The following is a 14,729-nucleotide window of genomic DNA, read 5'->3' as shown; positions in this document are numbered from 1 at the left end:
TATTTGGGATGAATGGAAAAGTTTTGTATTAGGTTAGATGGAATTGCATTGGGTCCTGTGCCAATTTCACTCAATATTAACAAGTTGCGTAGGTCCCACCCTGATGTGTGGGGTATATCCACACCGTTCACCCATTTTTTGAGATTATTTTAGAGTATGGGCTAAAAAATCAGGTAAATCTAAATCTCAAGTGGACCCCACCATAGAAAGCAACAGGGATTGAATACTTACCGTTGAAAACTTCTTTATGGCCACATAAGTTTTGGATCTACCTCATTTTTAGGCTCATGCCATAAAATGATGTTACAAAATAAATGACCGTTTTAAATATAACACATGTGTGTTATTCTCAATAATTTCAAATGATGGTGGGTATATTCATTCAATGTACCACCATATTACCAACAAAGCATGGTATTAATCTTATCCAGTGGCCATATGGCACAATCCCTGCCATGGTTCCCATCTAATCCCTTCTAATCCCACCGCCCAGACACGAGGGTCTCGATTTTTTTCCTCAGTATAAGGGCCTTATTGGGCGGTAGGATTAGAAAACATAATTACTACCCATGACAGGGATAGTCTCATGTTGCCATGGGAGAAGATTAATGCCATGCTTTGTTGATAATATGGTGGTACATTGAATGGATATGCCCATCATCATTTGAAATTACTGAAAATAGCACATGTGTTATATCTAAACCGTTCATTTGTTTTGTAACATCATTTTATGGCATGGGCCTAAAAATGAGATAGATCCAAAACTTATGTGGCCCCAAGAAAGTTTTCAATGGTAAGTATTCAATCCTTGTTGCTTTATATGGTTGGGTCCACTTGAGCTTTAGATTTACTTGATTTTTTGGCCCATGCTTTAAAATAATCTCGATAAATGGGTGGACGGTGTGGATATAGGCCACACATCATAGTAGGACCTACACAACTTGCTAACATTGAGTGAAATTGGCAGGAGATCCAACGCAATTCCATTTAATGTAATTCCAAGCTTTTTCGTTCTTCCTTACCATGAGTAATAATTAGTAATCCATTATTCTTGAGATTAGTAATCTCATCTCACACTTTCCAACACAAGCTCATTTTTCAAAGCCTGCAAAGTTAATTTTAATCTCATCTCACACTCCTTCCGTGATACAATCCCATTTAATACAACTTAATAACATTAGCCAAACAGCTTGAGAACTTAGTGGGGTCACTGAAATGTTTATTTACCTTTCTTAGCTTCACCTTGATGTTTATATGTTGTCCAAATTGTCTATGGGATTGAAAACTTTCATGACCACAAGAGTGCTTCAACGCTCACTAGATTCCCACTGTTTCCTCTCATGTGGCCTACTAGAGTGATGGATAGACCTCAATCTTTTTTGTTAGACGATATCACAATATGAATGGACAGGGTGGATTTCTCACAAACATCACAGTGGCCCCCACCCAACATCGTACGAAAGGCTTAGGCAGGAAATCCGCGTCTTCCAACCTCTTGACAAGGTCACACAAAGACCTGAACAAAGAGACCACACAAATATAACGTTGTTCCAAAACTTCTGTGGCTCGAGAAAAGTTTTTAACGGTCGATTATTACTGTTTCCTGTATTATTGTGCACATTTGGATCAGCTTCATTTTTTGGCATCATGTCAGGGATCCATCACTTGGATCCACCGAAGCCACGCCCGCGTGGGGCGCACCTAGTGCTCTCCCGCCCCACGAAAACCAATCGGAAGGCAACTGGCTCTAATGGGCGATTGGCGCAAATGACGAAAACACCCTCGATTTCTTCAAAAGGGCGTTAGGTTTTCTAGGGTTTCTTTCCTCTCGTTTCATATCTAGGGTTTATTCGATCTCCGCGATCCGATCATTCGTCGATTTTTCTTGCTTTGCAATCAGGGCTTGATTTCTCCTCGAATTTTCGCTCCATTTTAGGATCATGCCGGCGAATACAGGTTGCACGGTTTATATAGGTTAGTTTGGTTTTTTTTCAGCATTTTTTTTATTTTTTATTAAATCTCGACATAGATTGGGTAGAAATGGCGAAATTTCAGGTTGATTTTATTTTTTCTGGGTTTTAATTGATACTTTGACTGGATCTGGTTTGGAAACGAGGGAAAATTGGCGAAATGATCGATTAGTCCGAATTAAATGATTTCTGTTTGAAAATTTTCTTCCATCTGTTCGTCTATTTCGGTGAAATATCGCAATTTCTTTCTTTTCTTCTTCTTCTTCTTTTTTTTTTCCCCTGATAGCTCAAATGTAGTTCTTCTGATTTAATAAATAATAACAGCTGTACACGAAACGAGTTAGCTCGGTTAACTCGCTCGACTCGACTCGATACGAATCGGAAAAGCTCGGTTCTACTCGGATTGGGTTCACTTAGTATAAATATTTTGTATATATTTATATATTTAAATAAATTATATATTATATATTATATATTATGTATATTAAAAACTATAAAAGCTAAACTCAAACTCAAACTCGGCTTGAAAGATCGAGCTCAAGCTCGGCTCGAGCTAGCGCCTCTCTCTCTCTCTCTCTCTCTCTCTCTCTCTCTCTTCTTTCAATTTAGTTTAGGGGATCAGTGTTTGAGCATGGAATCTAGCAGCGTACATGTGCTCGCCTTCTGCTCAGAATTTAAACTGGTGTATCGTGTATTGGGTATTGCATCGTTCATACCGTATCACCTCTGCATTGGGCTGTTTCATGCCAATACAGCCATATTGTTTACGGGTGAAACTGGTTCATATCAAGCGAGATATATACCAGTTTTGGATGTTGCTTTAAACTTTGCTTTTGATGATGTGTTCATGGTGGGCTTGCCCTATAAATGGTCATGATCTTCACTGCCATCTTTTTTCTTGTTCTTCTTTTTATTAGGTTGCTGCTTCTTTTAGTTTTCTTTCATTTTCTTTCTCGATAAGACAGCATTTTATGAAAGAGAGGTGAAGAAACTTGTAGTTAAGATATCAGGAAGGTGTCCTCACATTTTAGCCCTAGTATAAGAACACTCTTACACTAACATATCTAGCTATTAATTGCTGCCCCTAAGAATGTGGTCGAAATTAATAGGACAAGTGCTGCTGAGATGCGGCATTCCCAATCCAATTATCTAGTTTCTCCAAGGGTAATCCTCTCGAGGGCTTGCTCAATGCTCACAGCATTGGGGGAACTGCCTTCTACAACTGTTGACCTTGTGGAGACTCGGAAGAGCTCCTGAACACCTATACAAAGAGAGATTTGCTTCATTGGACTTATAAGACGTAATCAAACCTGCCAAATAATGCCCTATTCGTCCCAGTTGATACCACTAGAAGGCCATTTCCATTCAAGCTACCATTGAATTTTAGTTCTGACATCCCAAGGTAAAGAGGATGCTACCTTGTATGCATGCAAGTTCTCTTCATATCTTTGAGCGCTTTTTCAACCAGTTCCCTTTAAGATCATCATATAGAAGTGTTTTCCTTACACACTAAAGACCATCATATTCACCCTTCGGCCTCCCTCTTGCCTTCTTCTTCTTCTTGAGGGATAATCCTTCTTACCTTCTTGCTACTCACCCTTATATTAATGCACTCTGACGCAGGATAGCCCTAATTATGATGCATGCTCATGGAGATAATTAAACAGCGAAAATAAAAAGAATAAATGATCTAAAATTCTAACAGTAATCATCATAACTGAGAAAACCATAAAGGAAACATGCAATGGATCGGGCCATCACTATAACCATGGGTGTCTTCCCTGAGTGGAGTCTTCTATATGTCCAATCACATGTGAAAGGTCTTCAGCTCCTCAATAGTCGCCTATCTACAAGGACGATACTTGTGGTTGGCGCTTTCTTCGTTGGTACACCTTGAATGCACTTGTGTCCGCATCACACTCTTTCCAAGTCAACTGCATCACAACCTCAAAGCTATGCAAAGTGTCCACTATGATTATGAAAGCCAAACTTCCAAGCTTCCATAAGGAGCGAACAGAGCCCAAGCAACACCAAATGTGGAAAAAAAACCCAGTTCAAAACAGCTCATAGGAAAATTGGCAATGAAGAAAGATGTGGTCTAGTGGTTCCCCATACCTTGATATCATAATAAAATTACCAGGAAATCATCTTCAGCTTTCTATAGAGTTGATCTAAAGTAAGCATCTTACCAAATCCTGCCACCCAATATAAGGAACCAGCATTTGGGACCCCTAGATTCTCCAAATTGAAGCTGTAGGTTACACCGTCCCTACGTAAGCCTAAAAAGATCAAATGGAGAAACCTTTTGTACATTCCAAGGACCAAGCGTGTTTGTCCTAGCCTTACTAGGGATGAAAGTGTCTTCCAGGATACCAAAAGGCTTAGCTAAAAAACAATTATCATTGCCTATCTGATTTCCTTTGATTCCAAACCACTTGGTCTCCCTGCTCATAGAATGCACTATTGAACAAGAATGTTCATAGCTAAGACCACTTGACAAAAAGGGCAAACTAGACACAAAAATCACACACTGCACAAAGGATCCTTCTAATCCTTTCTGAGCTTGCCTCGTCAATCATTCTACCATGGCTTCTTCCACCACAGTATACAGAATTTCTTGGGGAAAAAGGATTGCTTCTCAAAAAGATGGGGGAAAGAGGATCATCACGGCTCAGTCCACATGACACTATGTTACCTAAAGCCCCTCTCTACAAATGTTCCTACTAAAGGTTTGCTAATTTCTAAACACCTGTCTTGGTTTTGCTAATTTCTAAGTTTCTAGACTCTAGAGCCTTCCTCCAAATTTCCAATTTAGCATTTGCCCCCTCTATTCAGTTTCCTCATCATGATCAAAATATAGGTCATTCAGCCTTGAGGTCTCCAATATTTACAGTAGAGGTTCTTGTAGAAGTTCACCACCAAACTAGTCCCACCAGATCTTTCTTTTTGTGGAATTGCCGCCATATTTTCAGCATGGGCTCCATCAACATCACTGGATTGAATGCGTTCGGTGCTTAGTCCTCATCTTTGCAACACTCTATGTCTGCTCATGCTACCTTCTAATTGGCGAGCACTCTATGGCAGAGACATCATTATTGATTTCCCATTTTTTTGAATAACAGAACCATGGTAATGAAATAGGTTGTTCTGAGAATCTCTTAGCTATCAATTTGAAATAAAGCTGTTCCTACTAAAGTTACATCCTCATACTGCTCTTTGGTTCTTGCTAATTTTTAGGTCTCCAACTCTTTAAGCATTCCTCCAAACCTCCACTTTTAGCATTTGCCCCCTGCTCTAGTGAGCCTCTTCATCACTTATGTGATCAAACCATAACTTTACTGATTTTCAGGGGAGTAGTAGAGTTTCTTGTAGAAGTCTACCAACGAACTGCACTCTACCAGATTTCAACAGAAGCTCCATTGACATTGATAGATTTAATATTGGTAATTCTTTGTTTTTCTTCATCTTTTAATATGTAGATACCATTTACATTTATTTGTAAGGAAATACTTTAATTTTTGCAGACCGATTATGTTTTTATTTGCTAGTAATGAATTTCAAAAAAATAATTTTTTAAGAGTTATTTACGAAAACCTGCCTACCTTTTGGTCTATTTTCGAATACACACCCGATATAAAAACACCTAAAAAAACCCGCTTGCCATTTAAAAATACGATGAAAAGGCAACCTGTTTGACTTTGACTAATGATTCCTGACGGATAGGTGCCGTAGGTATCCAAAAGACCATTTTGCCCCTGCTGCCAGTCATATTCACGGTTGGACCCCAATTTTTGGGGTTCGCTTTCGTCAAAGTTTTTTTGGGTTCACCTTTAGCATACAAAGTGATCCACGCTGTCCCTTTTTCTTTTTTTTGTTAGGCCATCTCACAGACGATCACCTGGGTCTTAGGAAGGTTTCAACGATGTTCATCATCCAGAGTTGGTTTTCTTATTGTGGGTCGCATCTGGCTTAGATTTGGCTGATTTTTTGCGTAAGGCCATAATATGAGCTGCCAAAGTAGATGGGTGGCTTAGATCACACACATGCATGTGGTCCCACCAAAAGGGCAGGGGCTTGTTTGGATGTTGCAAACCATGTCTCGCTCTGATGTGGCTGATTTTCTACATAAGGGCCTAATATGAGATGCAAAAACAGATGGCTGACTAAGATCATGCAAGTACATAACGGTGTGATCCACACAATAGTAGTTCACACGTCAATATACATCAAGAAAACACTTCATATTGATAACAAAAATAAATGCATCCGAAAGTAGTTGTTGGGAAGGTAATCAAGAACCAAAAAAAAAAAAAGTACAACTTATTTTGCTACTGATTACATAATGTACAACAATAGGAAATTGAAGAAATTTTGGTTTTCGCTCGGCTCGTACAACTTGTCATAGAAAAGAAAAAAAAATGCTTATAAACTCCCATCCTGAAATGAGCAACTAAACAAATATAAAACTGAACATGCATATGTATACCTGAAACCTGTGATGATCACCAAACAATCGAGCTAAATCGAAACCTAAAATGAGCAGGCACAATGAACAGTCAAACAATCGACTCAAACCTGTAAGATGTTAGAAGTTGAAACCTAAAATGAGCAGGCAAAATGAATAGCCAAACAATCAGCTCAAACCTGTAAGATGTTACAAACTGAAACTTGAAATGAGCAGGCAAAATGAATAGCCAAACAATCGGCTCAAACCTGTAAGATGTTACAAACTGAAACTTGAAATGAGCAGGCCTGACCAAACAATCGACTCAATCCTGTAAGATGTTACAAACCGAAACTTGAAGTGAGCAGCTGAAAAAATCGAAAATCGAGCATACGTATGTAAACGTGAAACTTGTAATGAACAACCAAACAATCATTTCAAGTATGTATGATGAGACAAACCAAAACCTAAAATGAGCATTCAAACAAATCATTAACATCCAAACCTGAAACCAACAACATACAAATCTAAAATTGAACCTAAATCATGAAATGAGCAGCCAAAGAAATCTAAATCTAAACAGTCATATGTAAATCTCAAACCTAATGCTAGCAGCCATACAAATCTGAACGGTCATATGTAAATCTCAAACCTAATGCTAGCAGTCATACAAATCTAAACACAAACCAAAACCTGAAATAAGTCATCAAACAAATCCAAAATTGAACAGACATGTAAACCTCAAACCTGAATCCAGTAGCCATACAAATCTAAACACAAGCTGAAACTTGAAATGAGTAGTTAAGCAAATTTAAAACTGAACCTGAATCATGAAATGAGCAGCCAAGCAAATTTAAAACTGAACTTGAATCATGAAATGAGCGGCTAAACAAATGTAAAACTGAACCTGAATCATGAAATGAGCAGACAAACAAATTTAAAATTGAACCTAAGTTATGAAATGAGCAGCTAAACAAATCTAAATTTGAACAGACATATGTAAACCTTAAACCTGAAACCAGCAACCATACAAATCTAAAATCAACACCCAATCCTAAAATGAGAAGTCAAACCTGAAATCAACAAACATACAAATCTAAACAATCAAATGGTCCAAACAGATACGGACTGCATACCTGGTATCAGTTACAAGAGGCAGATATGCACTGTATACAGATGCAAGAAACCAATAGAGTGCATACACCTAAAATTGTACACATTTCAAGTAGGAATCATCAAATCAGAGATCAATTACAAGAAACAGACATGGATTGCACACCAAATATCAGTTATAAGAAGCAGATATGTATGTCATACATATACCAATGGAATGCATAGAGTTACATCTGTACACATTTAAAGCAAGAAGCATTGGACCAAAATCAGTCACAAGAAGCGAATTAGGGTATTATAAATTCCAAAATCCCCAATTTCAAAACCAGATATCAGTTACACATTTAAAGTAGGAACTATCAGACCACATATCAATTACCAGAAGCAGACCAGGGTATCATAGTCCCCAAAATCCCTAATTTCAAAACCTCCAAATTCGTAATGGAATTAGGGTACCATAATCCCCAAATTCAAAGTGGGAATAGGGCGCCAAAATCTCCAATTTCAAAACCCACAAATTCGATTTGGGATTAAGGTATCAAGATCCCCAAATTTGAAGTGGGAGTAGGGTACCAAAATTTCCAATTTAAACTATCAGACCACATATCAGTTACTAGAAGCAAACCAGGGTATCATAGTCCCCAAAATCCCTAATTTCAAAATCCTCAAATTCGTAATGGGGTTAGGGTACCATAATCCCCAAATTCAAAGTGGGAGTAGGGTACCAAAATCTCCAATTCGAACTATCAAACCACATATTAGTTACTAGAAGCAGACCGGTGTATCATAGTCCCCAAAATCCCTAATTTCAAAACCCCCAAATTCGTAATGGGATTAGGGTACCATAATCCCCAAATTCAAAGTGGGAGTAGAGTACCAAAATCTCCAATTTCAAAACCCCCAAATTCGATTTGGGATTAGGGTATCAAAATCTCCAAATTCAAAGTGGGAGTAGGGTACCAAAATCTCCAGTTTCAAAACTCCTAAATTTGATTTGGGATTAGGGTACCAAAATCTCAAAATTCAAAAACTCCCAAATTCGAAATGGGATTAAGGTACCAAAATTCCTAAATTCAAAATGGGTTAAGGTACCATAATCTCCAAATTCGAATAAGTTTAGTTTTTTCTTCTTTTTTTTTGTATGTGTGTAAAGGGCCGACCTTCATTTTGTCAGTGCATGGTTGGGTCATTGTGTCCCATACATCTGACACATTATGCAGTAAAGTAATGGAAATGTCCAAAGGGCCCATGCAATTGCAAGCATAGTAAAAAATTGCAAGTCTAAAAAACAATAGATGTTTCTAGTGCTCAAAAGCCCATGGACCCTATAGGTACAAACCGACTCTATAAATATTCACGCTTCACGCCATTACAACCACATGGGTTAGGGTTTTTGCCTTTCGAGGTGAGAGGAAGAGAGAGAGGGGAGTTTCAGGGATGTCGAGTGTTTGGAGCTCCAATCGGGTTTTTAAGTTGTGATGAGACAAATCGAGAGAGTTGAGATGAGAGATCGAGAGTAGGATCTCCACTCGGGTTTCCGAGCTCTGAGGAGAGAGAGAGAGAGAGAGAGAGAGAGAGAGAGATATGAGATGAGAAACTTGGTCGGGGGGCAGCGTCACCAAGACGATTCGAGAGAGGAGGATAGGATCATAAAAAGCCTGATTTCCCCCACACATCGTATGTGTATTACATGGTCATAGACGGCAGGCGGTAACACAATAATGGCGCTCGAAAGATATGTGGCCTCCTCAAAATACGCCGAAAGTAGGTGTGTATTCAAAAATAGACCAAAAGGTGGGCAGGTTTTTGTAAATAACTCTTTTTTTAAAAGGTGCGCTTTTATTGTAAAGGGTCAAAACAGCCAAAGAATAAAGCTACAAAGAAGCCTAGGATAGAGAAGGAAGAGCACTCTCTCCCCCTCCCCTCGAACAAAAGACCCAATCTATTACATCTCTTTTTCCCCACCGGAAAACCTCCCCTACTAACTACAATTGCGAAAACACTGATCATTTCACTCCCTCATATTGCCCAAAGACCTGGTAGCAACGCCAACCTCCAGATCTTAGGTCGTTTCTTCCAACCCCTCCCCCATGCCACGAGAGAGAGAGAGAGAGAGAGAGAGAGAGAGAGAGACTCTCAATTGACTCGGGCATCACCTAAGGAATCCCAAAAGTCCCAAAAAAATCTTTTCTAAAGTTCCCTAGAGAAGGGGCAATGCATAAACAAATGATTAGCTGACTCTTCATCTCTTAAGCATAGAAAACAAGCATTGATCACGATCATATTCCTCTTGCGAAGGTTATCCATCGTGAGCACTTTGCTCCTGCCAATCAGCTAGGCCAATGCAGCAACCTTAGGAGGGACCCCATAATGCCACACAAAAGATGTGTGCCCCTTGCCCCGTCGAGATGGATGCCCACATAACAACCCATAGAGCGCACCAAGAATCTCCCTGACTTCTCTTTCAGCCAGACCAGCGAATCCTTAGCGCTGCACGCCACTTAGCCGACACAGGAGAGAAAAAATCAGATTCCTCTTCTTCCGATAGGTTCCTGCAGTACGGTGGAGTCCAAACAACCTCATTACCCAACAAGGGGTAACATAGAGCCAGGGGAACATAGAAAGGCTAAAAATAAAATGTATATTCGGGAGTGGGCCCCCCTGATTTTTGGGTGTTGTTTCTTGGCCTGCTACGGCTTGCCATAGTTTTGTTTCGGCCTGTTTGGCTGTCTTTATATATATATATATATATATATATATATATATATATATATATATATATATATATATATATATATATATATGGTTCGGTCAGCAGCTCGGGCCAGCTCGGGCTGAGTTCGAGCCAAGATGGAGCCCAGTTCGCCATTGAGGCATTTCCACAAACACCTAAACTGCAACTTCAAAAACCCACTGTTTTACAAACAGAGGCAATGGTTTTACAGGTGTTTGATAAAACACCTTTTAAGTAACATAAAAACCCAAAAAAAAAAAAAGGTATTTGTTTAATGTACATACCTTGCTTGCCACCAGCCAAACCTTCTTTGCCACCAGCCACATTTCGTTGAGTCATTTTATCAAACAGTCGGTGAGCAACATCAATGGCAAAGTAACCAAGTCACCAAACTGGTTCGATCTGAGTTCGATTCGAGCTGGATTCGATCCGAATCGAGTCGAGCTGGGGCCTGCTCGAACTCGGCTCGAACTCATTTTCGAGCTCAAAAAATCAACTCGACTCGGCTCGAACTCAGCTTCGAACTGAGTCGAATCGAGCTTTTTCGAGTCGAGTCGAGCGAGCTAACCGAGCTAGCTCGGTTCGTGTACACCCCTAAGCGTAGGGCTTCACCTATATAGCCATAAGGACTTTTGCCATCGACGATTGACTAACTTTATTCACTATAAGTTTTGTTGTTCATTTCATTTTACTAATTTTCTTGCTCTGCAGTGTTAGAAGCACTTATATATGTGCTTAATCTAAGGATAGCTATCACGATTGGGCCTCTTCGCGATTTTGCGAAGTCTCATGTTTGTATCATGGTTCCATTTTATATCTTCACCAATTTGTTATGATACTCTTTATAATATGTCTAGCCCAATCACCTAATAATGAGCTTCTTCTGCGATTCTTGTGACACTGATTTAGTACAGGGTGTAGTGGATTTGAGGCTGTGCATGTCCTGATGTTTTTTCTCTTGCACGAAGTGCCAATTCTTTGAGGGCACCTTGCGTCCATTTGCATTCTTTGTGATTATCATTATGACCGTTGTAACTTTTCATGTTGTGCTGTTCTCCTGTCCTTCACGGGACTCTTACTATCTGCTTTTCTGGACCATGCGAGTTCCTTTGACTACACTTTTTGCAAACACTTTCTGATTATCTATTTAATCATACTGATCATAGGTAACTTGGATGAGAAGGTGAACGATAGAGTCTTGTATGAGATTCTAGTTCAGGCAGGCAGAATTCTAGACTTGCATATACCTCGAGATAAGGAAACCATCTGTCCTAAGGGCTTTGCATTTGCAGAATATGAATCCAAAGAGATTGCAGATTATGCTGTCATGCTTTTCTCTGGCCTCATCTCTCTTTACAGTAGAACACTGAAATTTGCGGTGCGTGTTTGTTTCTTCATGCCTTGTAAATCTCTTTCTTTTAGTTCTCTACTCAGGCTGATGCCTTCAATGTTGGATGGCCAGAGTCATTAGTCATTATGACATTCTACCTAGTTTTTATGATTGATTCTGCAATGCTTGGAGATCATCACTGTGATTGTGGACTTGGGATTCACTTTCCTCGCCATGTTTGAATTTTGTACAGATTTCTGGGCAAGACAAGCCCTCTAAAAACACAGTCACTACTACAATGCATGCGTCAAACTTCCCTCCTAACCTGGGATCACTGCCAACTCAACTTGCAAATACTGAAAATTACCAACAGGCAGCTCTGTTGTTGACACCCTGTAGGTTTTCAGCATACTCCCAATCAGCGCCTCCTAATTTTCCAGAAGGTGATTCGGTTGCTTCAAACTCATTCCACATATTACTAAGCACTGTCAAGTCCTTCCTTTATTTATTTTTTAATTTCTTCTTTGTAACTTTTTCTTTTATGTACACAGCACCTCCTACTGGACTAGTAAGAACTGGATATAGATCAGTTCTCAACAATTTCAATTATAGTAGTCACTTTTACGGGGGAACACTGGATAGTGTTTGAGACTTATCCAAGCCAAGCAATCAATATTTCTGGAAAGCCAGTTGCAACTTCTCCTAGTAATCTCTGCTGGGTGATGTATCTCTTAGCTCATCTGTATGTATTGCTAGATTTGTATACTTCCTCTGTGACTCAACTTGTAGTACTCTTGGGGTGGGAGGATGGAAGCAGTGGCAGTCACCTAGGAAGGGCCTCTTAGCTAGTTAGTTTTAGCAAGTAAAATCAGCTGTTGGATTAGTTTGTTTGGGTTAGTTGATTACATCACACTCTGTATTGGGCTGCTTTTGCTTTCCTTCGATCCTGTACAGCTTTAGGGCGCTTTGCTTTCTCCCTATAACATGTAATCATGTACAAACTGATTCACGATAGCGTAGTGGCAACTTTGTGTTAGTTTGGTTATGTCTGTCTGTAGGGATGATGGTTGTAAGTTGTTATGACTTTTCAGCTCTTGTTTTCCATGCTTGGGCTTGCCTGTTTCATTGTTTTCTTCTTTTTGTTAGAAAGGTGGCTTCTGGAGGTTAGGTCATTGGTGGCTTGTCAGTACTGACAACCATAAGATACCATGGAGACAGCTTATGATTATTTTTTTCTTCTTCATTTACTAGCTCCCATTTATAGGGGGACCTGCATTTCAAAATTAGCTTTTTGAATATTCCCATTTTAAACTAGGAATGATCACTTGTTCAGGCGTGTATACATTGCTGTCTGGGGCCCACTGGTGTGTGAGTTCCACCCAAACCGTCCAGTGAATGAACTCTAATATAAGCCATAGATTCCAAATTCCTGCTTATCCTCATCTCAGGTTGGCCACACCAAAGGGAACAATGGGGGGCATTGGGTGGAGAGACGTCCACCATAGAAACTTCCAGAGAATGTGGGGTCCACCATGTTGTATGTATGTTATCCAGCCCAGTCATCAGGTACACCCACCAGGATGAACGGATGCACTGGTACCCAAGCCATTACGACATTTCAGTGGGCCATGACAAGTAAATATAAATGTTTTTGGTGTGATTGTACATTGCTCCCTATGGTGTGTCCGACCGAGTTATTTGATAGGTATGATTCTCAGGGTTTAAAGCGACCGTGAATAGGTGCACTGGATACCTAGGTTTGGATTCTGCATTCACATCATGGGTGGGGCCCCACATTGCTTGAATATATGGTAATTACCATGCATCTTAACACATGCATCCCCCTTTGAAATGCCTTGAGATTCTTGCTGACCATCTTAAATGGTGGGACGTGCACACCACCTAGTGGCATTTTTGAAGTTGTGGCAATATTTATATGGTCTTGTCTTTGGAAAAAAAGGAAAAAGGAAAAATATGATTGTTTATCCTATGAAGCTGTTTTATTAACTATATTTGGGCAAACTTAAAGTAACTTTAGGTACCTATTCTTTTACACCTTTACATGCAAACAAGGATCTTGTCCTAGACACCAAACTAAGATCTTGTACCATTGTTCGGATTTGAAAGATTAAGCTTGTGAATGTAGAAGAAATTGCCCAAGTATGATATGCATGTTCCGAGCTTATGGTATCATACTATTGCAGTAAATTTGCTGTTTGCATTGGTAGGGTCTAGAAAATATAGAGAGATTCTAAGGTTATATATGATGATGAGGGATTGAAGAGGCATTACAGCATGATATCCTTGCCTGTCATCATATGGAGCAGTGGCCTGGCCTAAAAATCAGGACAGTTCAGGTACCAGATGGACGAATACATTTACAAGGAAAACGGAGTCTGAAAAACGAAGAGCATGTTGTGCTTCTCAAGCGAGGGGATGGTGGTGCCTCCTGATGAAATAGCCTAGGACAATATTGCATGTGTGCAAGATCCAGGCTTCCCATGGCATGCTGCAGACTGTTCAGATCATCTGGCTAAAAAAATCAGGTTGGTTCACCCCTAAGGTGGGCCATGGTGCACAAAACATTTGGATGCTTAAAACATTCAGTTATGCTGTCTGTTTGTTTCATACGCTTGCCCACCCTAGGGATGAATGAGCCTGATTTTTGGGCCAGATGATCTCAGCAATGTGGTCCATCTCATGGACAGTTCAGATCTTGTACATAAATACCATATTTCAAAGTATGCTGGCTTGTGGATGAGCAGGACTACACAACTGTATGGCCTTAGCAAAACCTCATATTGATGGTCCTTTCACCCCAAAAAAAGGCCATGGACAAATTTCCATCCTTGCTGTGCAAGATCTGAACCAGTCATTTAGTGTGCCTGTTTGTAAACATGCCATGGCAAATAAAGTAGGCCATTCCATTCATCAGGTTGACCACTTGCATGTAGTGAAAATGGTAGGTTAACAAACCTCGAACTGCATATGTTCAATGTTATGCTGACATATTCAACATTGTGACATTGTTGACATTTATCTATTGAATTCATTATTTTCATTCTCCCATCATTTAATGTCAATCAATCAGAAATGATCATCTATTCAGTGACTTTCAGTGTCATTTTAAGGTTTGGC

At 39.7% G+C, this 14,729-nt stretch overlaps 1 protein-coding gene and 1 long non-coding RNA gene across 2 annotated transcripts; one reads left to right on the top strand and one right to left on the bottom strand.

Moving 5' to 3' along the window:
- Positions 1–1,672: 1,672 nt before the first annotated feature.
- On the top strand, positions 1,673–12,686 carry LOC131242746 (spliceosome-associated protein 49-like). The gene is made up of 4 exons (XM_058241584.1): positions 1,673–1,974; positions 11,428–11,639; positions 11,845–12,034; positions 12,143–12,686. Exons 1-4 carry the CDS (start codon positions 1,941–1,943, stop codon positions 12,238–12,240), a joined length of 534 nt encoding a protein of 177 aa, XP_058097567.1. The 5' UTR covers positions 1,673–1,940; the 3' UTR covers positions 12,241–12,686.
- Positions 6,193–6,760, bottom strand: LOC131242747 (uncharacterized). The gene is made up of 2 exons (XR_009169712.1): positions 6,684–6,760; positions 6,193–6,500 (listed from the first exon to the last, which is right to left on the bottom strand). It is a non-coding gene; the product is annotated as an uncharacterized LOC131242747 (long non-coding RNA).
- Positions 12,687–14,729: the final 2,043 nt, after the last annotated feature.

This window comes from Magnolia sinica, chromosome 4, assembly GCF_029962835.1.
Source record: "Magnolia sinica isolate HGM2019 chromosome 4, MsV1, whole genome shotgun sequence".
Classification (NCBI taxonomy): Eukaryota; Viridiplantae; Streptophyta; class Magnoliopsida; order Magnoliales; family Magnoliaceae; genus Magnolia; species Magnolia sinica.
Note: the sequence above shows the minus strand (reverse complement) of the source record. Positions and strands in the feature narration are given on the sequence as shown.

Coding starts and splice junctions, on each gene's coding strand:
- LOC131242746 (XM_058241584.1), top strand. CDS start 1,941: ATGCCGGCGAATACAGGTTGCACGGTTTATATAG. Junction 1,975..11,427: donor AGGTTGCACGGTTTATATAG/GTTAGTTTGGTT, acceptor TACTGATCATAG/GTAACTTGGATGAGAAGGTG. Junction 12,035..12,142: donor GCCTCCTAATTTTCCAGAAG/GTGATTCGGTTG, acceptor TTATGTACACAG/CACCTCCTACTGGACTAGTA.